The following is a 26,613-nucleotide window of genomic DNA, read 5'->3' as shown; positions in this document are numbered from 1 at the left end:
GGTAACTAGTTATTGAAAATAACATGTGGAATATGAAGGAGTCTCAGAAGTGAGGATAATGGAAAACTGCCATCATACCAATTTTGAGTTTCAATGCAAAATCTAAAATTCTAGTACTCAGAGAAAAAAAAATTCATTTAAATGAGCATGGTGCCAGTAATCCACCCAAAGTTCTTCAAAATAAATATGTTTTGGCATGGTACTGAAATTCTCCAATGTATTCCCCCAAATGTTTCTGTTGTCCAAATGGCCATGTTGAAGACAGACAGAAAAGGCCTGGTGCACTGGGTGCTGGATTTATAACTCAAACGGTAGCTCCTTTTGAGGCTAGACAAACAACTCCAACTTGTAGGAAAATAGCTGGGCTTTGTATTTTTCCTCTATATAAACTTCTCTTGAATCCCTGAAGGTAGGCAGAGTCACAGTGTTTTGAGAAGTCACCATGATGTAGACCCACTGTGTTTTAATTTTAAATTTTAAAATTTTAATGACATTTTGAAACTTATCTACAATCATCATCTTTTTGTTTATTTATTTCTTGGTTGTGTAAGCAGGTGGGGTCTTAGTTCCCCCACTGCATTGGAAGCACAGAGTCTCAACCAGTGTGCCACCAGGAAAGTCCCCTGACTGTGTTTTAAAGCATTGATTTTCTTCATTTTATGTTTCTTAGAAATAATATTAGTGACTTACTCAGACAAGTGAAGGAAAAATGCCTAAAACACAATAGCAAATCCTAAGCACATTTGAAAAAGTATGTTTGCTAAATTTAGACCCTGGTTATAATTTCAAAGGCTTAATTATAAGGAAACCAATCAAGTCAACAGGACCAGCAAATGTGTCTATTTGCAAAGGCCAAATAGACTGTGACAAGACCACAGTCTTAAGTAAGAAACAGGAAATTACCCTAAGAAAGAAAGTGGGATTTTACTAACTGAGTGAATGTCAATATATTATATATGCTAGTCAGCCAAATTATTTTAAAAGAATAAATATAGCTGTTGTGGTGTGAAGACATTGTTTACAAGAAGAAACATTAGAAATCTCTCAGTAACTGTCCACAGATTTAAAATTTTAGGTCCTCAAGCAAATGCTACAATAGCCAGAGTTAAAATTCACTGAGTTTCATGTGTTAGGAACTTTATAGAGAGAGGGAGGTAGTATTGGCTATAGTAGAATAGAATACAGTATGAGTTGTTGCTGGTCATGGGATGTCTAAAAATTTGGGTAATTGGATTGTATTATTAAAAAGCATTGTTTCATTTATATCCAGGTGTATCCCTGGCATCAGCTGCTGTCATACACGAGGTTGGAAATAATAACTGGTTTCTAGGTCACTTATCAGTTCATTTTGGGAATGGGATGCTTTTTGTTTATTATTTTAGCCCTCAGCTGGACTATTGCTAAAATCCCGTGACAGTTGGATCCTAACTGATTCCTTAGTGGGTAGTGTTTAAAAAAAAAATTAGGACTTGATACATAGACACAGTGGCACCCAAGATGTCAGATATGTATGAATCATTATTTAGAAGTTGCTTGTGGGATTGAAAATTCAGGGGGATAATTAGAAATAATAAGCTGACCTTTTTCTTTTAAATAGTTCTGTGTAGAACAAGTTTGTATACTATGAAACTTGCTGTGATCATTTTTAAGTAAAGGGGAAGTACTGATAGGTGTCTCACTATAAGCCACTTTCTTTTATTTTAAAGTAATATTAAAAAGTAATAAAATAGATTTTTTCACTAGTAAAATGATCTTTTGATAATAATAAGATTTAGCAATAGAAATTTAGCATTTCTAAATCTGTAAGCACAGAAGCCTTGAGTGGACCAAGAAGAATGTTGTGGTTCCCTGTGTTGAAGAAATACAAATTTATATGGGATAAACAAACACTTATCATGCTGGCCAATTGTCAGCGTTGTGAAACACTGAATTCCATTTTGGTGTAAACAATAATCAAGCTAAAAATAATTCCTAGGAAAACATCTTTTGAGTGGTGTGTAGAAAAAAACTTGATAAGAATTGTCCTGATTTCATGATGAATCTTTGTTTTTTCCCTTTTGGAGCTGATTTGTATAACCTTTTTCTGTGTGTCAAAAACAGCTTGTATACAGGAAAAGTTGTGAAATTTAAGAATAGCATAATAAGTAAGATAAAATCAGCACAGTGTAACTAGTGGTAGGTCAAAAAGAACGTTGCCAGCCTCTCAATCAGTCTGTGTTCCCCTTCCCCATCTTGGTCCTTGACTATTATCTTTATGCAAATCACTCAGCTGTGCGTGTGTATGTGTGTGAGAGCAAACCGCCCGTGTGTGCGTCCCTAACCGTTAGTGTTTAATTTTGCCTCTTGGTAAAGAAATCATGTATTCTTTTTCATCTCAGCATCAGGTTTATAGTGCTTTGCTGTGCTAAGTCGCTTCAGTCATGTCCGATTCTTTGCAATCCTATGGATCACAGCCCACCAGGCTCCTCTGTCCATGGGATTCACCAGGCAAGAATACTGGAGTGAGTTGCCATGCCCTCCTCCAGGGGATTTTCCCAACCCAGGGACTGAACCTGCAACTCTTACGTCTCCTGCATTGTCAGGCCAGTTCTTTACTGCTGGTGCCACTTGGGGAGCCCCCACGGGTTTATAAAGATCCATCCAAAGAGCACCGTGCAATACAGTGTGTTCCTTTTCATCAGAATGTAGTATATCATGATATGCCTGTAGTATAGTACTTAACCATTTTATAGTGTGGGCCTTTGGATTTGTCCAGTTTACTACTGCTTCTTTTGCTTTGGATATTATGGCCTATAAAATCTAATACACATGGACATGAGTTTCTCAAGGAGTGGTCTTTCCATCCTCAGCACTGGCATGAAACATGGTAGAAATGCAGAGTCTCAGGCCTCAGCCCAGATCTACATTCAAATATCACCTTGAGATATATGTGTTTTATATATATATATATATATATATATATTTATATATTATATGCTATTTCAGTGATTATGTCTTTAGTCACAATATTTTGGGGTTTTCTGATTTGGAAACTGCCTTGCTACTAAGTTGCTTCAGTCATGTCCGACTCTGTGTGACCCCATAGACGGCAGCCCACCAGGCTCCCCCATCCCTGGGATTGTCCAGGCAAGAACAGGAGTGGGTTGCCAGGAGTGGGTTGCCATTTCTCTCCAATGCATGAAAGTGAAAAGTGAAAGTGAAGTCGCTTGGTCGTGTCCGATTCTTCATGACCCTATGGACTGCAGCCCACCAGGCTCTGAGCAGTAGCCCATGGGATTTTCCAGGCAAGAGTACTGGAGTGGGTGCCATTGCCTTAGGAATCCTTTAATGGTCACACACATGCACACAAATATGCACATACTCACTGCAGTCTCTGAGCAGTAGCCTCATTGCTCATTTTTGAAACAATTTAATCTAGTTTGAGTCAAATTTTGGGTATTTCCAAAGATAAAAATTCAAAAGAAAAAGATCTGCTAACAAGAGCTTCAAAGAATATGCAACAGATGGAAGACCTGCTGAAAGAGGACCCTGCACACAGAGTAGGCAGATTATTTCCAGAAAGGGAGCTGCAGAGCCCCATGGGGAAAGCAGGTCAGACTCTCAAGTTGAGCAGACATGGGTTTGAATCCACTGGTGTCCCTGACTCGCTGCTTCATCTTAGGGAAGGACTGAGTTCCTTTATGTTTCAGTTTCCTCCTTGGCAAAGAGGGGATAAGAAGATCTACTCTGAAGATTCAAAACCAATGACTGTGCAGCACCACGGTCAGGCTGCGGGTGCGTTTGGGCTTTGGATCAGCGGCATCAATCTATGTGAATATGACTTTCATGCCTTCAGAGCTTTCATGCTTTTCACTGTACTTTCGTGCTTCCTGCAGGAACGATTCCAGGTGAAGAACCCTCCCCATACTTATATTCAAAAGCTCAAAGGCTATCTGGATCCAGCGGTAACCAGGAAGGTAAGATGGATTTGTTTCCACTGCGTGTTGTCACTTCCTCACTGGCAGGGACAATCCTCGTGCCCTGGAGGAGACCTTCCTTCCTCTCTGGTATAAACTCTGCTGATGCCTCTGGGGAAACAATCCTGGAGTTGTTGGAGCCTGACAACATGAAAAGACAAAGAAAAAAGTCATCATCTCTTGAGAATGTGTTTAAAAGTTCTTTCCTGAGATGGGAGTCATGTACCTCTGATGGTTATTGAGTAGCTGCCATTTTTAATTATACTGGGTGGTTAGTTCAGCTCAGAGGTGTTCAGGCCCCCAGAAAAACAAGGCCTCGTAAAGAGAATATTTGTCTTCCATGCCTTGGTGCATTTCCAGAGACCTTGAAAAATCACTGGGGCTTTGTCATCCCAGCTGTGTGCTCACATCCTGTGCTGATGCTCTTCACGGCTTCTCCCCCAGCCGTGCCCCAGGCCCGAGAAGGTAAGGAGAGAATAGCTGATTCCATTCTCAGCAGACTCTCTCCTCCTACAAACAAGCTCTGCTTTGTGCAGCCACACAATTGGTTTAAACTGATGCCTCGTGGTAAAGCATGTAGCCTGGCACAGCCCGGTGGGCCTGGATCAGCCTTGGGATGTCTCAGGGCAGAGCTGCCCTTGCTCACGATGGGTGCAGGGCCCGTCACCAGACGGCGCTTGTTTTTCAGTTGACCTGCCACAGCTCCTGCTTTCAGGGCTGCCCCAACAATATTTTGAGCTGAATTCCCTCTGTTGTTTCAGCACATGACTCAGGAGCAGAAAGGCACACTTCTCCTAGTTAGCTGCTCTTTCCGGGTCTCTTGGCTTGGGATACATTTTTAAATTTTGTTTCCTGCTTGCATTCTAAGCACTGCCCTCCCTCTGCCAAAAGAAACCAAGCAAAGGAGAACAACTACTATTTCCTTTGGGATGTTTCCTGGCCCTTTGTCCTGTGGTTGCTATATAGACAAGCAGAAATAAAGTCTAGGGGTGATGAGGCAAATAGTCTGTGGGCCTCTGCTGTCACCTAGAAGCCATGTATGACATAGCCTCCTCTTCTAAGAATGTACCTGTCAAAGTATCCTAATATCCTCCTCCTAAATATGGTACACATGTTTCTTTTCAACACAGGACTTCTGTCAGGTTCCCTAAATGAGACAGCTGCTTAATTCTTTTTTATTTTATTATAACTTATTTATGGTTAATTGGAGGATAATTACCTTACAATATTGTGTTGGTTTCTGCTGTACATCAACATGACTCAGCCATATGTATACATATGTCCCCTCCCTCTTGAACTTTCCTCCCACCTCCCACCCCATCCCTCTAGCTTGTCACAGAGCACCAGGTTTGAGCTCCCTGTTCATTTCAGTTCAGTCGCTCAGTCATGTCCAACTCTTTGCGACCTCATGAATCATGGCACGCCAGGCCTCCCTGTCCATCACCAACTCCCGGAGTTCACTCAGACTCACGTCCATCGAGTCAGTGATGCCATCCAGCCATCTCATCCTCTGTTCCCCTTTTCCTCCTGCCCCCAGTCCCTCCCAGCATCAGAGTCTTTTCCAATGAGTCAACTCTTCGCATGAGGTGGCCAAAGTACTGGAGTTTCAGCCTCAGCATCATTCCTTCCAAAGAAATCCCAGGGCTGATCTCCTTCAGAACAGACTGGTTGGATCTCCTTGCAGTCCAAGGGACTCTCAAGAGTCTTCTCCAACACCACAGTTCAAAAGCATCAATTCTTCTGCTCAGCTTTCTTCACAGTCCAACCCTGTATCATACATCAAATTCCCACTGGCTGCCTATTTTACATATGGTAATATGTATGTTTCCATGCTACTTTCTCAATTCGTCCCCCCTCTCCTTACCCACTGTGCGACAGCTGCATCATTCTCAATTTCTTTCTTGTCCCCCTCCCCAAGGATATAGCAGCCTTCAATTTCATCAGATTAGAGGAAGTTAAAGGAAGGTGTACCCATATGCATAAAACAGAACCCAGAAAAATTATTTCTTTTGCACAAGGGCAGCAAAATTCTATATGAGAAATATTTTCAGAAATCCCCTAGCTTGTAAACCTTCTGGCTAGATGGCTTAGATCCCAGCATTGAGCACACTCATCCTGAGCTCCGTGTGTGTGTGTTTACTCATTCAGTCGTGTCTGACTCTTTGTGACTCCATGGACTGTAGTCCGCCAGGCTCCTCTGTACATGGGATTCTCCAGGCAAGAGTACCAGAGTGGGTAGCCATTCTCTTCTCCAGGGGATCTTCCCGACCCAGGGTTGGAACTCAGGTCTCCCACATTGCAGGCAGGCAGATTCTTTACCATCTGAGCCACCAGGGAAGCCCCAAGCTAGATGTGGCAGAATCCGGTACAGTACTGAGAGGTCCCCTCACCCAGAGTATCTCCCATCCTCTAACAGTCATCTCAATATTTGTCAAATCCTTTAAAAAGCAAGATACGAAAACTCCTAGAGTGCACTTAGACTCCAGCCCCGAGCCCCCTGGGGAGGAAGATGGTTGGAGGGAGGAGGTGGGATCTTCTGGCCCAGTTCCCATTCTCCCTTGGAAAAGGATAAAGAATAAGGCCAAGGATGCAAAATGAAAAGCAACAACAAATCAGCTGCACGGAAAGTGTTTTGCTTCCTTGCAAATAACTTCATAAAGAGACCCCAGACAAAGGATGTTTCTTTGGACTGACTTCATTCCTGACATCTCTGCCCTGGCCTTCTGTGTTCATCTGAATGGTTGTATTTGGCCTGTGCCTTATCTTTCAAGATCAGTCATTCAGCTCTCAGGAAAAAAACAAAAACCAAAAACTTAAAATGGACATTGGATCAACCATCCCCACTTTAGTAAGAGTTCTGTCAGGAGCTGGCAGTGGGAAATGATCTGTTCCACTCAACATAATTGTCATGCTTAAAGTCTGGAGAAAAGGAGATTTTGCTTGGAGTAAGGCATGGCTTGCAGTTGAAATGAGTTTACAATTCTCAGTTGCATTAAGGGGTAAAAGATTTGCAATCAGGCTTCCTATTTTAGCCAGACAGTCTAAACCGAGCAGTTTCCCCTTAACTGCATCTGGAGTCCTCAAGTACTTCATTCATTAATCTTTTGTTCACACTGAATTGAAGATTCTTAATTTGCTGTCTTCCTTAAAAAAAAAAATTCTTAAGCATATTCTATTTCTTCTAAGTAGTTTTAAATGAAACCCTGTAGGGCAGGAAAGGAAGCGCCTAAATTAGATATCTCTCCAAACCAGCCTCCTTATTTAATATACCAGGCGGTTCTCAGTCTGCACTTTACAGGGGTGTGCTCATGTCTGGTGTGGAGAAAGGAGACGGGCCATGAAGAGAGGAGTCTGGTTCTCTGTGGGTGCTGCAGATGGAAAAGGAAACCTATTATACGGGTCTCCAGGGCTTAGCTGTCTCCGTGGGCTCCTCCCTGGGCCTGCCTTTTACAGAGAGGGCTGGGGGAGGCTGAACTCTGCTAATAAATGGTACCCAGCTCTTTTTTTGTTGTTGTTGATTCCCGCAGGCACACAGTTTGAAGTTTTTTAAAGCATCCTGGGTACATTGTACAGATGCAGAGTGTTGGCAGTCATTATGTGTTAGGGAAATATATGCCAAGGTTTCTCTTTGGTGCAGAGTCCGACTGAAATTCAGACAGTTCCCCCAGAGAACAGAACACACGGTGAAGTCTGTTTAGTTGCGTCTCAGTTAACCCTGCAGTTGCAAAGCGCCTTCCATAGGAAATGCCTGATAAATATCATCGCTATTGTTGTCATACCTGTTCTCTCAGTATTTTGAGCTACATTGTTTTGATATGTGCCTCTTAGCCCTTCAGCGGATCCTCCTTTGTACTCAGTCAGATTCTTGGTTGTACCCCGGTTGTCCCTGTCACTCTGTATGAGGGATGACCTTCCCTGAGGAAGCATAAGGCTGAGTTAGGGAACTGGCGCAGGTTGCGGGGGATGAACTATGCGTAACGCATAGCTGAGTTGTTTCCGAGAGGCACGTGTGCAGACAGCCCAAGGCTGTGACTCTGCCATGGGACTGGCTCCTCGGGAGCAGCCAGCACACCTGGAAGTGGTTTCCTCAGCTGTGTGACCACAGGCCAGTCCTCGTCTGCTGAAAAGCTCTCCAAGAAGCACTGGGCTTAGATGTCCCTCCAAACTGCGGATGACTCTGTTTTGTCCTAAGCCATTCTTGACAAATTGGGGGTGGCTCTGTTTTTTCATGCCATCAGGGATGCTTTTATTTCACATCTCCTGGATGCTGCACACCTGAGAAGGTCTTCAGGAACGGCAGTCGGGGGGAAGCTTTTGAGAGTCTTTGGAGAGGCAGCTGGTGGAGAAGCACAGGGACCTTCAGCAGAGGAGGCAAGGGTAGCTGGAGCCCATCTGTGCTGAGCAGGAGTCCGGTCTGCTCTGGGGCACCAAGGCTGGCCTGTGGCAGGGCACTCCCCTCCCCACATCCCGGAATCCTCCGTTCTAACCTTCCTCCTGTCCTTTGTCCTTGGGACACCTTTGTCTTTGGAGCTGGATGACCCTGTTCCTTCTGCAGTGATGGCAGCAGAGAAGGAGCCCAAGTATCCTGAGGACACATGGAATGTTGACATTCGTCAGGCAGAAGGGAAGTGTCTAGAGGAACCTTCCATGTGTGCTAATGCAGAAAAGAATAAACATAGCAGGCCTGAGATCGCCACCTCGGAAAGGCATGCTTGCAAGGTTGGCTCTCGTTTGGCAACCAGACACTTGAATTTCGGGAGAGTTCCCAGAATTCCCTGTTGATAATGGCTCACTGTGCCTGAACTGTTGATGCCAACCACATGGTTTATGCAGAGTGCCTGTTTCCTTCTGGAAGTCTGCACTTCTGGTATGTGCTCGGCAGAGTGTTTAAGTGATGAGTCCCCAATAGAAATCCCAGGTACTAAGTGTCTGTTCTTCCCTGGGGGCTCAGTGGCAAAGAATCTGCCTGCCAATGCAGGAGATGTGAGTTTATTCCCTGGGTTGGGAAGATCCCCTGGAGAAGGAAATGGGCAACCCCCTCCAATATTCTTACCTGGGAAATCCCTTGGACAGAGCAGCCTGACAGGCTACAGTCCACGGGGTTGCAAAGAGTCAACATAACTGTGTAACTAAACAATAATGCTGTTTCCAATGAGCTTCCCTGGTTGAAAACATTTCACAAATATTGTCATTTGTCTCTCATCTTGGGAGAGACTTGGAAGCATGTATCTGGTTTCCTCTGGACCTCACCCTGTTCACCTTTTCCTTCAGTGGATTATACTTTGTAACTTTTTGCTGTAATAAATCCTAGCTGTAAGGATAGCTATATGTTGGGTCCTGTGAGCCCTACTGAATCATTGAAATGAATGATTTTAGGGACCCCAACACATAGGTATTGTATTGTGGGGAGGGGAAAAAAATAAGCTACTTAGAGACAGTTATTACATGAAATAAGTCATTTTCCCTAGTCCTTGTGCATAAGGTGACTGTTAACAATGAGAAAAATTTGTGTGCTTTGCCAAAAAGAAATGTGAGAAAAGCCCATTTTAGAAGCAGAGATGTTTCTGTATTCTGTTAAACTTATTACAAGTAAGCTACAGTTGTTAAACTTATTACAAGGAAGCTACAGTTATAACACTTGCTAAAGTATCTTTTGTGAGAATATGTGTTCTTGAATTATAGAAATTCAGACGGCGTGTTCAAGAATCCACACAAGTGCTAAGAGAACTGGAAATTTCTTTAAGAACCAACCATATTGGGTAAGTGTTCCCACTGAACATTTTAGCTCTAAAGCTTTTGGACACTTAAGAGAGTGACTGAATCCCATCCATAGAACTAAGCTTCCTTACTGTTCATTATAAGTTTTGACTGAGGTTTAGACTGGTGGAACCGTTTAGTTCTTGAATTGCTCACTGTGCAAGAATCAGTAGAGGCAGGACAGACAGTCCTTGATTTGGGATGTTTATGGGAACAGTAAGATTCTTTGCTTGCATTCAGTGATGGTGTATGTAGAGTGATTCCCTTGAAAGATAGGAACCCCCAACAAGTCATGTAGACTGAGAGCCTGGAAAATCTTGAAGCCTTCCCTGGAGTTCTTTGAGTTGGTTACTTGAAGCTGCCTCGTACTTTTCTCAGTTCTCTGGCCAAAAGAGGGCAGAAGCTGGGTCAGTATCACTTGACATACCTCCTTGTGTTACTACTTACTTTGTTCTGAGTCTCTTCTTCCTACGTCCCCAAATTTTAGGACCATGAAGTGTAAATCCATACCATGAAAGCAAAGTTTGGGGAATCTCTGCACTAACCATTTCAGAGTTTTTCATGCAACAGCATGGTTGCTTTGCCTCCAGCAAGTACAATTTCATTACATACTCCCTTTCTCCAGAAGTGTATGACAGAGTTATATACAGTACTTTCAAATAACGTGTTTTGTCTCTAAGGCAGATGATATCAGTATTTTCTGTTATAGCTTCCTTTCTTTCCAAAGTATCTGTTTAACACCTGGTAATTATTTAACCCCTCTGGATTTTGAGGCTTTGAGATTTACAAGGGAAAAACTATGGACTTCAGATCTTTTAGAATTTTTCCCCGTGATAGGTCTACTGGAAATGAAGTTTTACATGTATGTTGCATTTTTGTTTTTCAGACTCTTCTGTAAAATAATTACCCAAATAACAGTTTACTTCTTCTTCTGACTATGTTTGGTATGACCCATCCAAATGGTTATTTTCCACAGTTATTTCAGCACAAGTTTTTTTTTAAGTCAAAGAAATGTAAGGTTAATTTTTAGCTTCAGAACCTGGGTGAGAATATTCATTTCCTTAAGGATAATTTCACATGCTTGGCACCTAGAGAGTGAAATATTCGGAAGATGAACTGATTCTAACCTAGGTTGATAATCACCTTTGTCACAGAAAGTGTGCTGTAGAACAGTGGATCAGAGTGACGTGAAAATTGAACTGGAAGAGACATTTAGGATTGCTTAAATTGATTGCTCATTTCACAGATTAAAAGAATTAAGGGCCAGAGAAGGTAAGAGACTTTCCCAAAGTTGACAGCTGTAGACCCAGATGCTTTGTTCAGAATGCTGTCCTTTTGTTTATCTGGCCTCATCTGGCAGTTCTTTCCCTGAAAGGAAATAAGATAATCAGGACTCTGGGATCAAAGCGATGGAGCTTGTCTGTTGGGAGTGAAAGTGGTGGTGACTTAATATAATATGGTTGGGCATCCAGAGCTTAGGAAATTCAAACACTGTGCAATATTCAGGGATCTGGAACTAGATTCCACTTGGTAAGGCCAACCCCTTACTGTTGGTACTTCTTCTTGAATGAAAATGGTGGGTTGATCTGCAGTCAGGATTTCTACAAATTGTCGAAAAGCATTTCTTCAAGCATTGATGAAATAATGTGAAATTGACCATCAAATACCAAGGCAGGGCGATCATTTCCGATATAAAGTTGGCGGAGTAGAAGCACTCTGGTTGGCTAGAAGCCAGTACAAATCTGCAAGCAATTGGAGTGGTTTGTTGTTTAGGATGCTATAGGCACATTGAAAGAGTTTTACATTTTTCTTTCATCTTCATCAGCTGAAGTTTCCCCTTGTCTACTACCTGTGTGAGACGCTTGGAACATTTTGGCATTAGCAGCAAAAAATTCATGAAAGTGCATTGTGACATACCCTTATATGGAATGAAACCACACACCAGGATTTTGACCTGATTTGCTTATCCTGAAAACCCAAACCTGAAATGGACTCTTCTGTATGAAGCTAACTGGCTTGACCACTGTTGATGGGGAAAAAGTTGTGAAGAGTTAGGAGTGTGAATATAATCAATGAATACAAGGAGAAATTCTGGAAATGCGAGGTGCTGTAGAGGGAATCCTTAGATTTTTTGTTGTACTCTTTGAGATACCATATTAGAAAGGTAATCGGGTGCTTATTTGCCTTGGGGAAAGGGAGATCTTGACCTATTTTTGCCATGCCCCCTTATCAGTTCTTTTACTCAAATTATTATACATAAGCTCTCTGTAATTATCATGTGACCTAAGTTAACTTCTCATCTATAAAATAAGAATAATAATACTTATAGGAATGTGTAAGGATTAAATGGGCTTCCCAGGTGGCACTAGTGGTAAAGGACCCACCTGCCAATGCAGGAGATGTAAGAGACACAGGTTCCATCCCTGGGTCAGGAAGATCTCCTGGAGGAGGGCATGGCAACCCCTCCAATATTCTTGCCTGGAGAAGTCCATGGACAGAGGAGCCTGGTGGCCTATGGTCCATACGGTCGCAAAGAGTTGGACACTACTGGAGCGACCTACCATGCATGCAAGGACTAAAGGTAACTTATGAAAGACCTGATATAGGCTTTAATACAAAGTAATTACTCTCAAGGTATCTCTGGTGGCTCAGTGGTAAAGAATCCGCCTGTAATGCAGGAGACATGGGTTTGTCCCCTGGGTTGGGAAGATCTCCTGGAGAAAGAAATACCCACCCCGGGATTCTTGCATGGAAAAATTCCATGGACAGAGGGGCCTGGCAGGTTACAGTTCACAGGGTGTCAAAGAGTCTTACATGACTTAGTGACTAAACAACAACGGTTACTGTCAATATATGATAAGTTATTTGTTATGCTTATTGAAAATAATATTATATAATAATAATTGGACAATGTTGTATAATCCATGCAGAGAATGTTACCTTCTCTATCTAAAAGTATCCTTATACTTAGGAGTTTATGATTCCCAGAAATTAAAAGCAAACATTACCTTTAAATGTCCTGAAAAAAAATTATCTTTGGCACATGCTTGCCTTTCCAGGTTAAAATCTGGGGCTTTGCTGCAATAGCATTCCAAGCTACAGCTTTGTCAAGCAAAGGGTGTGTTCTGAGTTTTGACATAAGCCTAAACTTTTAAGTGAATGGTCTTTTGAGAAAGAAAATTAATTTTTTTGGAGTCAAATTGAAATAAGAAATGGACTAGAAAAAATCTCATTCACTTACTCTCAGGAACTATAATAATAGAGAAGAATTGGATTATGACTTACACAAGCCCTTGAAATGACTTGAAATACCCTTGAAAGGAGCCAAGTACTGTTAGAACACATTGGCTGTGCATTATGAACAGGCAGCTGCTGTGACATTTTGAAGGTTGGGTGATAAGATTCCAGAGGCACTGATGGTTGTGAGCTGGATAGATTGATAGGTGTTAATCCATGAAACTGTATTGTAGGTTCACTCTCTTTGCAGGTAATTTATTTTAGTGAAACTGCCTATTAGGATAGAAAATTACTTTTCATCCTGAGTGCGAGGTCATAGAGTTCTCAAAGATGCTTCCTTGGTTCACTGTATCTCAATGGGGAGATGAGAATAGGCATGCGATTATAGGTGGGAGGTACTTGTCAGCAAGGACAAGAGGAGGATATCTGTAGAAAGAGGAAGGAGCTGAAGGATGTGAGGTGAGCATCTTCTTTCCGGGGCTTCTTTATGAAACAGTGCTGGCTGGGCTAGGCTAGCAGAGGAAACAGAATGGCTCAGGCTGGGTCTTAATGGTGTACAACACCTATGGTGTATATGTAACTAGGTACCCTATGATTAATTCATTGTTGTTATTGTTTAGTTGCTAAGTCTTGTCCAGATCTTTTGCAACCCCCATGGACTGTAACCTGCCAGGCTCTTCTGTCCATGGGATTTTCCAGGCAAGAATACAAGAATGGCAAGAGGGATGCCATTTCCTTTTCCAGGGGATCATTTTGACCCAGGGATCAAACCAGTGTCTCCTGCATTGACAAGCAGATTCTTTACCATTGAGCCACCAATGAATCCCTTAATTCATTCTTAGATGGTGCTTTTTGGAAATTTCATGAGATCATTATAATTTTGTTATGTGTTAAGCAGTGTATTCAGCAAGTTAAAAGTGTTACTTCTTAACAGGTTTTTTTTTTTTTTTTAATTGCTCTTGACCATTGAACCTCCCATTTTCTAGATGAGGGAACTGAGAGTCAAGCAATTAAATATCTTGCTAAAGTCCATACAATTGAGAAGCATTAAGGTTTGAACCTGGAGATGTCCAAATCTAAAGCTGTTATCCAGACCAGCAGTTAAAAATTTTTTTGATTTCAAGACTCCTTTACTTCCTGAAATTATTTTGAAATCCAGTAAGTCTTTATTTCTGTGGATTTTATCTATTAGGGCTTCCTTAGTTGCTCAGACAGTAAAGAATCTGCCTGCAATGCAGGAGACCCAGGTTTGATCCCTGGGTCGGAAAGATCCTCTGGAGTAGGAAATGACAACTCATTCCAGTATTCTTGCTTGAGGAATTCCATGAGCAGAGGAGCCTGGAGGGCTACAGTCCATAGGGTTGCAAAAGAGTCAGACAGGACTGAGTGACTAACATGCTATCTATTAATGTCACTGTATTGGAAATTTGAGCTGGTAAGTTTTATATATGCTTATTTAAAATAATTTATTACCTCATGATAAATATTAGTTGTAGATATGTAAATATAAAATAATAAACATCATACAGCATTAATAGCATGAGAATAATTATTTTCCAAAGTAAAAAAAAAAATTAGTAACAAGAGTGGTTTTGTTGTGCATGTTTACAAGTCTCTTTAATGTTTCACTAATAGAAGACACCTGGATTCTCATACCGTTGTCTGAATTCAAGTTGTTGTGATTTGTTTTGATTTATGTATATTAAGAAAACCTGGCCTTAAACAGATATGTACTTGAAAAAGTTTTTAAATTAAACTTTTCAGATAATTGGGCTTCCCTGTGGCTCAGCTGGTAAAGAATCTGCCTGCAATGTGGGAGACCTGGGTTCAATCCCTGGGTTGGGAAGCTTCCCTGGAGAAGGAAAGCCTACCCACTCCAGTATTCTGGCCCGGAGAATTCCATGGACTATATAGTCCATGGGATCGCAAAGAGTCAGACACGACTAAGTGACTTTCATTTCACTTCATTTCACTTTCACGTAATTGTGGCCAGAAATCACCAAAATTCAAAAGAGATGATTTCTTAAAGTTAGTTGCAACGTGGAATCTGAAAGCATATCAGTGAGTTTTTGTACTCTTTTATACTAAAATCTGTTGTGCTGTTTTGCACTCTGAATGGGGATTTTCACCTGTGCACCATTTTGAAACAAGAAAAAATCATTTAAAAAATGTTTCACTGAGTTGTCCTGATCTTTCAAATGTAAACACACTTTATTCTACAATATAAAAATAATCACGTTTGTTAATCACCAGTCTCATTAGAATATAAGCATAGGGAAGCTCTCAAACTCATGGTGGTGAATACCAGTGTTCCCAAAGTCCAATTTTTGTTTGTAAGCTCAAATTTTATATTCTCAGTTCTTTTCCTCAAAATGGCAGGCTCACATCCTTCACTTTTGAGACTATCTGATGGATACCCAAGATAGAATAACCACAATGTGTCTGTCATTTGACATTCCGTGTAAACAGTGTCTGGGTCAGCTTGCAGCTCTAACAATTGTATCCTTGCTTTTCCTCAAGATCGCATAGTTGCGTAGTTTTGGGGCACACAGCAGAAATGCTCTGTGGGCTTCCCATTTTGTCACACAGAATTAAAAAGATGTATCCTCAAGGAGCAAGCTTCAATAAAATCAGGAATTTTAGCGGTTCACTAAGAACAGTTTTAAGTGAAGTTCGCTTTTGTGCCCCTTTCAAGGGCTTGGGGTGAAGAATACAATCAGTAGGTGTACTCACTGGTGGTAGATTTCATTCACATTTCTTTTGTACCCTCAGTGCAAGTGTCAGAAGAGTGACAAAAGCAACTACTCAATGTTTGTGTGAAAATCGGTTTAACTCCGCAGACCCCTGAGAGGGTTTCAGGGACCCTCGGTGGTCCATGGGCTACGTTAGAGAAACCGAGAAACAGTTTGAGATGCTGTCTGGCAGAAAAGGCGTGGTCGCTGATGTGAATCTGGGTGATACTTAACCTTTCTCTCCCTTGTGATTTTTTTTTCCATGATTTGTCAGCAACTGCAGTTCCTTTCAGATGCCTGTCGCACCTCTCTAAAGGAGAGTGGCAGAACAGATTTACCATTTGTTCCTTCATTTTGTGTGTTTTGCATCTGCTTCATTTGATCTTACACATTTAAGGCCAGTAACGTCCTTTGAGACTTTATTTTCTAGATGAGAACAGTGAGGTTCTAAGATTTGAGAGGGAATCAGAGGAAAGACAACATCAATCTGGAAACAAAGCTTTGACCTGACTAGAGTAAAACAGTAACTATTGGCACCCGCATTTAGAGTCCTTCCTTGAATAAGTTTTTTCCCAGAGCTATTTCTCATTATCACTGTGCCTTCCAGCTCCGCAGCAGCCAGTTTGGAATTTCCCTAAATTCAAATTTACAACATATGGTATTTACATCGAATCTGTGAGGTACTCAGTAATGAGGCATGCTGTCAGAATCGGAAACAATTCTGCTTTCCAAGACCTGTAATCACCCAATTTGAAATTCTCCATACTGGCACTATGTTGAAGAGTGTGTAGCATGCACAGAGGTGAAAATGGAAATTTACTACAGGAATCCTCAGTTTATGATACGTCATAATCATGCGCCTGATTATGCCCTTAGAGATACTCTTTTTGAAAGTTGCCCTTTTTTCATCTCTACCCACCATCTCTATTTGATTTCCATACTCTTTCATTTCCACAGAAGTTCACTTTCACCTCTGTTCTCTCCGATGCAGAATATGATTGTTGTTTTCTTATAGCCCAGAGCCTTTTTGCTGAGACGAGTATACAAACTTGACAAAAGGGGTGGTAAGGTAGTGAGCTGTGATGGAGTTCTATCTTCTTCTTTCCTAAATCACCTGCGGGGGTCCGAGCCAAATTGTAGACCCAAGGCAGATCTCACAGCTTCGAAAAAGAGGTTAAAAATGAAATTAAACCTTTCAGAGGCATGTTATACTCTTGCCTATTTCTAGGAACTGAGCAGTGGCTCCTGCCTTTCACTTTGAAATTTATTTTTAAGGTCCTTTCACTCAAAGTCAGCAAGAACAAGCAGGGGTATTGATAAAGGCTTTGAAATAAAAGCCAGTTAATAGGCTTTATAGTTGCATCAAAATATATGCATGTTAGTACTTTGAGTCAAGAGGATTGAGCTTTGGCTGTACTTGGCTATTTCCTACCATTTTTGCCGTCCTTCCTTCCTTTTAAAAAAAAAAATCTGTGAGTCATTTTGCCTCTTCTCCAGTTTGTGGCTGAACTAAGTGAGGTAAAGGTGCTATGGGTTGAGATGAGAGAATGGCAGGTCCTTAGGGTGTCCTGGACCATTTATGTTTTAGAGGCAATGTCTGGAAAATCAACAAGAAGAAACTATAATGACTATTCTTCTCAACTCCTAAATTAGAGTGTTCTTATGGGGCCAGTCTGTAGGGTCACAAAGAGTCGGACACGACTTAGCTCCCAAACAACAAATATGAGCCACTGAGTGAAATATGGGTCACGTAGACTATGTAAAATCAAGATCACTCTGAAAAATCTGATTTTCTTTCAAATTAAAAAGATGACACCCCCCCCCACACACACCTGCCCAGCTCTGGGGCTTTCTGCTGTGCCCCCACTGTGGAAGGCTGGTTTAAATCATACCCTCAGAGCCCATAGACCCAACCAATGGGAAGGCCACAGAGAGGCTAAAGGGCCTGAATTTCAAGAGCAAAGCTAATCATCCAATTCAATAGTGAGCTCCAACCTTTCTTTAGTCTCTTACCAGTTTTAAAAGGAAAAAAATATTTTTTTTCTCTTTCTAAGCTTGAAGAATGGGCACTTAAAAATGCCTCATGTCTTCCAAGACCTAGCCACATAGGGACTAATTTAAAATAAATCAAATGAAAATAAGGATCCGGGGACTCCCCTGGTAGTCCAGTGGCTAAGACTCTGAGCTGTCAGTGCTGAGGCCCTTGGTTTGATCCCTGGTAGGGGAACTAGATCCCACATGCCACAAAAGACCCTGTGCAGCCAAATAAATAAATAAAAATAAATATTAAAAGAAAATAAGGATCTGGAAGCAGACACTGAGATCATGTATGAGGTAGTGGTGTGAAGGGAACTCCAGCCTCTCCCAGTGGCCAGCCCCTTAGTTCTGGTCAGCTCTCCTAACAAAGCCACTTCGTGAGACCCAACAGGTCATGTGTTCTTTGCCAGTGTTTCCCCTCTAGGTCTCTTTTTGCACACGGCTGTGTTAAGTGCATACATTTTATAATGGCCTGCCTGGGCGCTGGGGAAAGGATGACGTAAGCTGTCTACATTTTCCATCTTACCATTTTCTGGACCTACCTGCAGACCTGAGGTTACATTATGCAGATGATAGGACCAGAGGAAAGGATGTGCTTGAGGATAAAACAACAAAATCCCCCTAAAAACAAAATTTTAAAGACAGGCATTCTGAGCCCAACAGATTGGTTTTATTTTTCCTTTAAGACAAAAACCTTAAAAGGACTGCTCATCCTTTCAGACACACAGTAGAATTGTCCGACCGTCATTCTCATAGCTTCAAGACTGGTTTCCATAGGAGCCATAGTGTCCATAACTGCTGGACCTTACTGGCGCAGTGTTCATGGAGGAAAGCAGCCATTTGGGAATGCTTTTGGCACATATACCCCAAGATTCGTTTTTGTGGTGGTATAGTAGATGGCATTTACTTACTATTTGTTGGAATTTCTAACGCTGTGCAGGCTTGATGGGATACCACGTGTTCTTTGAAGGTGGATGTCCTGGAGGAGACCTGGCACATAGGGTAACAGGTGTTCATCCTCAGTATCTGACCACTCTGCTTCATCTTATGTGAAAATAAAAATGTATACACATGCTCAGAGAACTGCATTCAAACCCACCGCTCAAATGCAAGCTGATATCATCTTAAAATGATTTTAAACAACGTGTTTGTCACATCTCAGGTCGGTCGGTGTGTGTTGCCTGCGACTTTTTAAAAGGTTTTAACATTCACGGAAAAAACTAAGCAATCGTTATCCCTATGGAACTTCCAGAAGCCCATAAACACTGGTGTCTCATTGGCTATCTGAGTGTTTACTACAGCATCGTGTGCCAAGAAGGAGTTGAATGTGGATTTGGAATCAGGCCTGGATTTCAGTGGTTATGTCGTCATGTCCCCAGTCTGCCTGACTCCCCATGCAGTCTTGGCTCCCTAAACTAGCAGTCTGTCGATCAGTTATAGTAGAAAAAGGACAGCAGCAAGTTCCTCATTTAGAAAGTTTCTTACCTGTTATCCTCCTCCTACTAAGCAGTGAAATACACAGAAGGCACTCATAACACTTTTTGCCCCCAGTCACTCACACGGACATGTTGTGGTTTTCTTAGTGGCCATATTTGAAAGCTCCTTCCTTATGTGAGATGGTCTAGGCTTAATGCTGAAGTTCCTTTCAGGCAGCAGATGTTTCTGATGGAAAAACAAGTTTTCACTGTGTCCTTTTCATGGTAGTGCGTGCTAAGTCACTCATTCGTGTTCAACTCTTTGCAACCCTATGAACTGTAGTCCACCAGGCTCCTCTGTCCGCGGGATTTTCCAAGCAAGAATACTGGAGTGGGTTGCCATTTCCTCCTCTAGGGAGTCTTCCCAACCCAGGGATCAAACCGTCATCTCCTGCATTGGCAGGCAGATTCTTTACCACTGAACCATCTGTGAAAACCCTTTTATGGTAGAGCATATGATAATCTTTGCCAATGAATTTTTTTCCCCCCCCAAACAGATGGGTGAGAGAGTTTCTGAATGAAGAAAACAAAGGTCTCGATGTTCTGGTAGAATATCTATCATTTGCGCAGTATGCAGTAACGTAAGTAAAACCTGGCTTGTTTCCTTTTAAATTTTATGTGGTCACAGAAGATGCAGCTCAGTGGTAAAATTAGATACCACACTGAGGGGAAAAACCCAGAAGCAGATGTGGTAAGGCTTAAGGAGGTTTGTTTCTGTTCAAGTAACTAAAAGAAAATCACATAATTGTTGGTAGAAATGCTTTTACGGCAAAAATAAAACGGGAGTAAGATCACCCTTAGAGGAGTCCTTATTTCAAAAGAAGTGCTTTCTTTAGTGCTCAGGTTTCATATGTTCATATGGCAGAATACTCTAGCAATTATTGGAAGAGGTATTATGATATATTATTGAGTGAATAAAGCAAGGTACAGAAGAGTGACTCCTTTTTTATTTAAAAAAAACTTGTATGTATATATTTGTATGTGCTAGTGAATACAGAGAAAATTAATGCAGAAATAGATAATAAACACAGTGGGAGTAGAGGAAATGGGGTAAGCAAAAGGTTAAATGTATATATATTTGTATTGTTTTGACTTTTCCTTTATAGGGGGTAAAAAAGAAAAAATGGGGAAGAGCAGGAAAAATTGTACTATTTCACCTTACTTTTGTTGATTCAGTTTTCTCATTTGCTAGGCTTCTGGAAAGATTTACAGTAGGAATGAAAAGTGTATATTTGAATGATGCATTCTTTTCTCCACTTTCCCTCTTTAATCGAAAACTATTCCAATATCCAGAGATGGACAGTCTCACACACACATATTAAGGAAATAATACTGTATTATTTTTAATTTTATTGGAAGGCATTTTGGCCTACATGGTGCTGTTTTTTTGGTCTCAGTTCTTTTTAAAGCAAGAACTTGTTTTTTTATTGCTCCACTTTAAGATGTAACCATGTGTTATCTTATAATCCTCATTACTTCCTTGAGAATTGGTGAGGAGAAAGCTGTAATTATTCCTGCCTTGATGCTGCAGAAACTAAAGTGTTAACTGAAACTGGCTTGATGAGTTTCAGTTTTGATAGCTTTGTATATGATATGGACTATATTAAGAAAATTCAACAGATAAGTTCTTATCTTCATGAGAAATTGTCTTCTGAAATATAATGCTATTGTTTATAGCATACTCTTCCAAAGGTTGTTTCTTATCTACCCCTATTACATCGAAAACTGCTTATCTCCCCTACACTTCATATTATATGGCAAAATGGAATAGAAGTATTATCCTATTGCATATTTTAAAATCTAGAAGAGTATTTAATAAGGAACTAAGGAAGGACTAAGAAACTTCAGGAATAATGGAAAAGAATTGTGTACTAGTAATATGTTTGCTGTAATCAGCCTTTAACCCCATCACATCAGAGCTTATAAACCAGCTTTCCCAAATGCATCTACTCATAAGACCAGTGGGAAAAGGTCATGCTTCTCCAAGGGAATTTTTCTAATTTGAAGCCCAAGAACAAAGACAACAGCAACAAAAAAATAAGAACTCAGAGCTTTTAGTTCCTAATCTTCTACTTTTTAAAATTTTAGAATTAACTTTACAGTCTTTGCTTATTAGTCTTACTTTTGGTTTAATTAGAAAATTATATGTAGATAAGTAATTTACGTTTTATCCTTTCTTGAAACTAAATGGGCTGAAAAAAGTTCTTGCTATTTCTTAGCATGTGGCAATTTTCTTTCCCATGTAATGTGAAACAGCAGACTCATGCAGCCTCCCTAAAACAGGAGCATTCACCAAGTTGCGTGTTTCCTTTTTCTGCTCGGTGAGGGGGTGGGGGGATGAGCTGAGAGGAGCATAAGGATGCTGAATGGCTGAACATATGGGGGCTGCAGAGTGACTTAGCATGAGTCTTAATAACATGGGTGATCTTAGGATGCCCCTAGGCTTACTTTCTCTGATGTCAGTTATAGGCTTCTATTTTTAATATTTAAGGATCTGTTTGATTACTCAATTCCACGTCTTTTCTGTTCACTGGTTTCTGGATCCTAAGGAACAACAGAATTGTTAGACCCATTCAATGACTTTGTGCATCCGTCTCTGTTATCTGGATTAGAATTCAATAGATGGAGAGTATCACTTAGTTTACAGATGGTTGTTCTAAGCAGATATTTTCTTTTGGCAGTCACACTTGTATAAAAAGTCATACTTGCTATTTCCAATATGTGTTATTTCTTCCATGATAGCCTCCAAAATCTTACAGATGATACTAATTAAAGCTGCATTCTGTTTATTTTCCACCTGATCAGGTGTTCTTGTTGGAACTATGGCTAGAAACCATTGACAAAATATATTTTTGAGAAAGTAGAGCTACTAACTTTGGCAGGGGAAAAATGCATAGAACACAGAGGCCTGTGTGTTAAAATTTTGTTCCTAAAATTATACAGGGATGAGCAATTTAGCCATTTATTCTAACATGGTTAACATGAGTAATAACCTCAAAAATATGCCAGAGAAACAACAGCCCTACTTTAAAGAGCACCACACTGGGGAGAGATTCCAAAATCAAAGCAAATTCATAACTTTGCAAGTAATGTATCACATATGGTTGGAAAAGCACATTTGCCAACGCACTAGGGGAAAATGCTCGGTGAAAATTGATGGGTAGGAATAAATTAGTATAAGCCTAACATATTGACTCGTTAAAGCAAAATGTAGACAGCTCTAAGATCTTTTTTCCCTATCCCACCAGAGCTCATTAGTAATCAGTAAGTCAGCAAGCCTTATAATAAGATGCAAATAACACATTCCTAGTTGTCATTCTGTATTTTTGAAGCTAACACATAGTCCATGGAAATTCATTTGTATTCCATTATCAGTTTTCTTTATTTGCAAAAACTACCCATATTAAGGTGCAGATGTGTAATTGGAAGGAGCAAGTTTTACACATCCATGTGTTTGTGTGAATCTGAATTAAGTCTTGAGTGGCATTTCTCTTTTGTTTTAGTTTTGACTTTGAAAGTGTGGAGAGCACTGTGGAGAGCTCGGTGGACAAATCAAAGCCCTGGAGTCGGTCCATTGAGGACCTGCACAGAGGAAGCAACTTGCCTTCCCCCGTGGGCAACAGTGTATCCCGCTCGGGAAGACATTCTGCCCTGCGGTGAGTGCCTGAATTCAGGAACAGGCGGGTTTGGTAGGATACCTTGAGACAACTTCTGTTGAGGATCCTGGGCTGTGTATGTATCACTTGTATCTTGTCCCACAACACTTGTGTTATCAACGATTCCAAATGCAGATTCCTACGGGAGTTCATGGGATCATCTGTTGGGCAATACTCAATGCCTTTAAGTAGCTCGCTGCAAATACTACTCTTTCAGCACAGAAAGAAAACTCTTCCAAGTGTCACAGCAGAGCAGTCTCCATAGACAGATCAGTTCCTGAAACCCAGGAGATGCTCACATCCTGGGCTGTTTCCTAGGTAGAGTCAGCACATTGAGATCTGAGAATCTCAGGAACGCCTTATTGTTATTTAAACCCTGCTCCTTCCTCTCTTCTTCCTGTGGTAACTCAGGTGTGTCTTCTGTGGGTTGTGTCCTTAGTCATAGGTGCAGTGATTATTTTTATTAAAGAGATGCCTTTAAGCATTGTTCCTTGGGTGGGGTGTGCTCTCCAATGTCAACCTTCCGTTTCCTCCTATAGATTCCTTCTCCTTTGGTTGAAATACCACCTTGCTAAGGGAGGATGGGGGGTGCACACCTGTATTACTGCTGAGTATATCACTGAAATTGTACATTCACTCATACCTACTGTAGAGCTTGGTGGGTTTTTGTCATGGAAAGTTAAAGTCTTTATAAATTCAGTTCTGCTCAGGATTTGATGTTTGAACAGTATGCTTCTTATCAGCCATGCAGATTTTCCTTGTTTGGAAATGCCAAAAGTATTAACAGCTTTGGAATTATTCAGTAATAATAATGAAGAATTGTGTGTCAATTCTTCTCACGATTTTTGCAATAGGTCAAGGGCTATAGGAGCCTGGTGGGCTGCTGTCTGTGACGTTGCAAAGAGTCAGACATGACTGAGCAACTACGCATAGCACACGTACAAGTTTCCCAGGTGGTAAAGAAACAGGTTGCCAGTCTTGTTAATAAACCTAAAATTGACTTTTGGCCCAAAAAAAAAAAAATCGCTTGCCGATGCAGGAGATGCAGTGTCAGTCCCTGGGTTGGGAAGATCCCCTGGAGAAGGAAATGGCAACCTACTCCAGTATTCTTGCCTGGGAAATCCCATGGACAGTCAAGCCTGGTGGACTATATATAGTCCATGGGCTTGCGAAGAGTCGGATACAACTGAGCACATGCATGTGCACGCAAGGTGCGTGCACACACACACACACACGCAAGGGCTGTATAACCTGCTAGTCTGCATCAGCCTAACATGTGGACAGAGGATTATGTGGGCTGACTGGGAAATTGAAGGAGGGCCAGTTGTGCCTGAAGAACTCCCTAATCACTCTGTAACCCAAATGGAAAGTCTTACCATTGATACAGCTATAATGATGTGTAAGGAATTTAATTGACAAAAGTACATTTTTAATTTGCTTTTTCATTGTTTCTTACCTGGAAAGTATCATATACTGGCCAGCTACCATCTTAACAAGAAGTTATTTATCTTTAACTGCAGGATAATTGCTTTACAATATTATATTGATTTCTGACATACATTAACATAAATCAGCCATTGGTATACATATGTCCTCTCCCTATAAATCCTGCCTCCCATATAATTCATTTTAAATTGGAAAAAAAAAAAAGACCCAAAGTATATAGAGAGACATGATGGAAATACTGTTTTGAGAAACTTGGGAAGCATTATGACATTTCTGGTTGGCAGGTGTGTTGACCAAATAAGAAGCCAACATTGTGTTCTTTTATTTGTGTTTAAACAGTTTCAGGCTCAGGAATGGAACATTTGAAATTCCTTTGACTCCTTCAGTTCAGTTCAGTTTAGTCACTCAGTCGTGTCCGACTCCTTGCGACCCCATGAATTGCAGCACACCAGGCCTCCCTGTCCATCACTAACTCCTGGAGTTCACTCAAACTCACGTCCATCGAGTCCGTGATGCCATCCAGCCATCTGATCCTCTGTCGTCCCCTTCTCCTCCTGCCCCCAGCCCCTCCCAGCATCAGGGTCTTTTCCAATGAGTCAACTCTTCCCATGAGGTGGCCAAAGTACTGGAGTTTCAGCTTTAGCATCAGTCCTTCCATGAACACCCAGGACTGATCTCCTTTAGGATGGACTGGTTGGATCTCCTTGCAGTCCAAGGGACGTTCAAGAGTCTTCTCCAACACCACAGTTCAAAAGCATCAAGTCTTCAGCACTCAGCTTTCTTCACAGTCCGACTCTCACATCCATACATGACCACTGGAAAAACCATAGCCTTGACTAGACGGACCTTTGTTGGCAAAGTAATGTCTCTGCTTTTTAATATGCTGTCTATGTTGGTCATAACTTTCCTTCCAAGGAGTAAGTGTCTTTTAATTTCATGGCTGCAATCACCATCTGCAGTGATTTTGGAGCCCAAAAAATAAAGTCTGACACTGTTTCCAGTTTCCCCATCTACTTCCCATGAAGTGATGGGACCAGATGCCATGATCTTTGTTTTCTGAATGTTGCGCTTTAAGCCAACATTTTCACTCTTTTCTTTCACTTTCATCAAGAGCCTTTTTAGTTCCTCTTCACTTTCTGCCGTAAGGGTGGCATCATCTGCATATCTGAGGTTATTGATATTTCTCCTGGCAATCTTGATTCCAGCTTGTGCTTCCTCCCACCCAGCATGTTTCATGATGTACTCTGCATATATGTTAAATAAGCAGGGTGACAATATACAGCCCTGACTTACTCCTTTCACTATTTGGAACCAGTCTATTGTTCCATGTCCAGTTCTACTGTTGCTTCCTAACCTGCATACAGGTTTCTCAAGAGGCAGGTCAGGTGGTCTGGTATTCCATCTCTTTCAGAATTTTCCACAGTTTCTTGTGATCCACACGGTCAAAGGCTTTGGCATAGTCAATAAAGCAGAAATAGATGTTTTTCTGGAAATCTTGCTTTTTTGATGATCCAGTGGATGTTGGCAACTTGATCTCTGGTTCCTCTGCCTTTGCTAAAACCAGCTTGAACATCTGGAAGTTCATGGTTCACGTATTGCTGAAGCCTGGCTTGGAGAATTTTGATTCCTTCGTGGGCTCTCCAAAAAATACAAAAACCAGTATAGCAATAAATCTCATGACACTTGTTGACTTGAAGCTTCGATTTTTGTTTTTTAAACAATGTGTATCAGTGTATTCCAGGTCTAATGGATTCTAATTCTGTATTTGGTCATTTGATAGCATCTCTAACTTGTAAAAACAGCAACCAGAGGTACAGGCATATGCAACATATTGCTTTTCACATACCGAAAGATTGTTGGGCTTCCCTGATAGGTCAGTTGGTAAAGAATCCGCCTGCAATGCAGGAGATCCCAGTTGGATTCCTGGGTCAGGAAGATCCACTGGAGAAAGGGATAGGCTACCCACTCCAGTATTCTTGGGCTTCCCTTGTGGCTCAGCTGGTCGAGAATCTGCATGCAGTGCAGGAGCCCTGGGTTTGATCCTGGGTTGAGAAGATCCCCAGGAGAAGGGAAAGGCTACCAGTATTCTGGCCTGGAGAATTCCATGGACTGTGTATAGTCCATGAGATCACAAAGAGTTGGACACAACTGAGCGATTTTCAAAGACTGTTAACATATGTACTTTTTTTCTCTCTTCCTTCTCCTTCCTCTCTCCCCTTTCTTTTCTCTGCTGCCTCCACTTTTTGACTTTATTTTTGTTGGTCTTCTTTTTCATTCTTCCATGTCATTTCTGATCATCATCTCCTCCTGTCTCTTG

The 26,613-nt window shown here is 41.3% G+C and overlaps 1 protein-coding gene across 16 annotated transcripts in view; it reads left to right on the top strand.

Annotated features, from left to right (window-relative positions):
• FMNL2 (formin like 2) overlaps window positions 1–26,613 on the top strand; it is a 328,394-nt gene that overhangs the window by 217,224 nt on the left and 84,557 nt on the right. For 12 of the 16 annotated variants that reach the window (XM_012137115.3, XM_027964960.2, XM_027964957.2 and 9 more), the window contains exons 3-6: window positions 3,876–3,956; window positions 9,639–9,715; window positions 19,692–19,775; window positions 22,698–22,850. In XM_012137115.3, the coding sequence (XP_011992505.2) occupies window positions 3,876–3,956; window positions 9,639–9,715; window positions 19,692–19,775; window positions 22,698–22,850 (395 nt within the window). The remainder of the gene's footprint in view (window positions 1–3,875; window positions 3,957–9,638; window positions 9,716–19,691; window positions 19,776–22,697; window positions 22,851–26,613) is intronic. The other 4 variants (XM_042243862.1, XM_060409919.1, XM_060409918.1 and 1 more) reach the window with 1 other exon arrangement.

Source organism: Ovis aries, chromosome 2 (assembly GCF_016772045.2).
Source record: "Ovis aries strain OAR_USU_Benz2616 breed Rambouillet chromosome 2, ARS-UI_Ramb_v3.0, whole genome shotgun sequence".
Lineage (NCBI taxonomy): Eukaryota > Metazoa > Chordata > Mammalia > Artiodactyla > Bovidae > Ovis > Ovis aries.
Note: the sequence above shows the minus strand (reverse complement) of the source record. Positions and strands in the feature narration are given on the sequence as shown.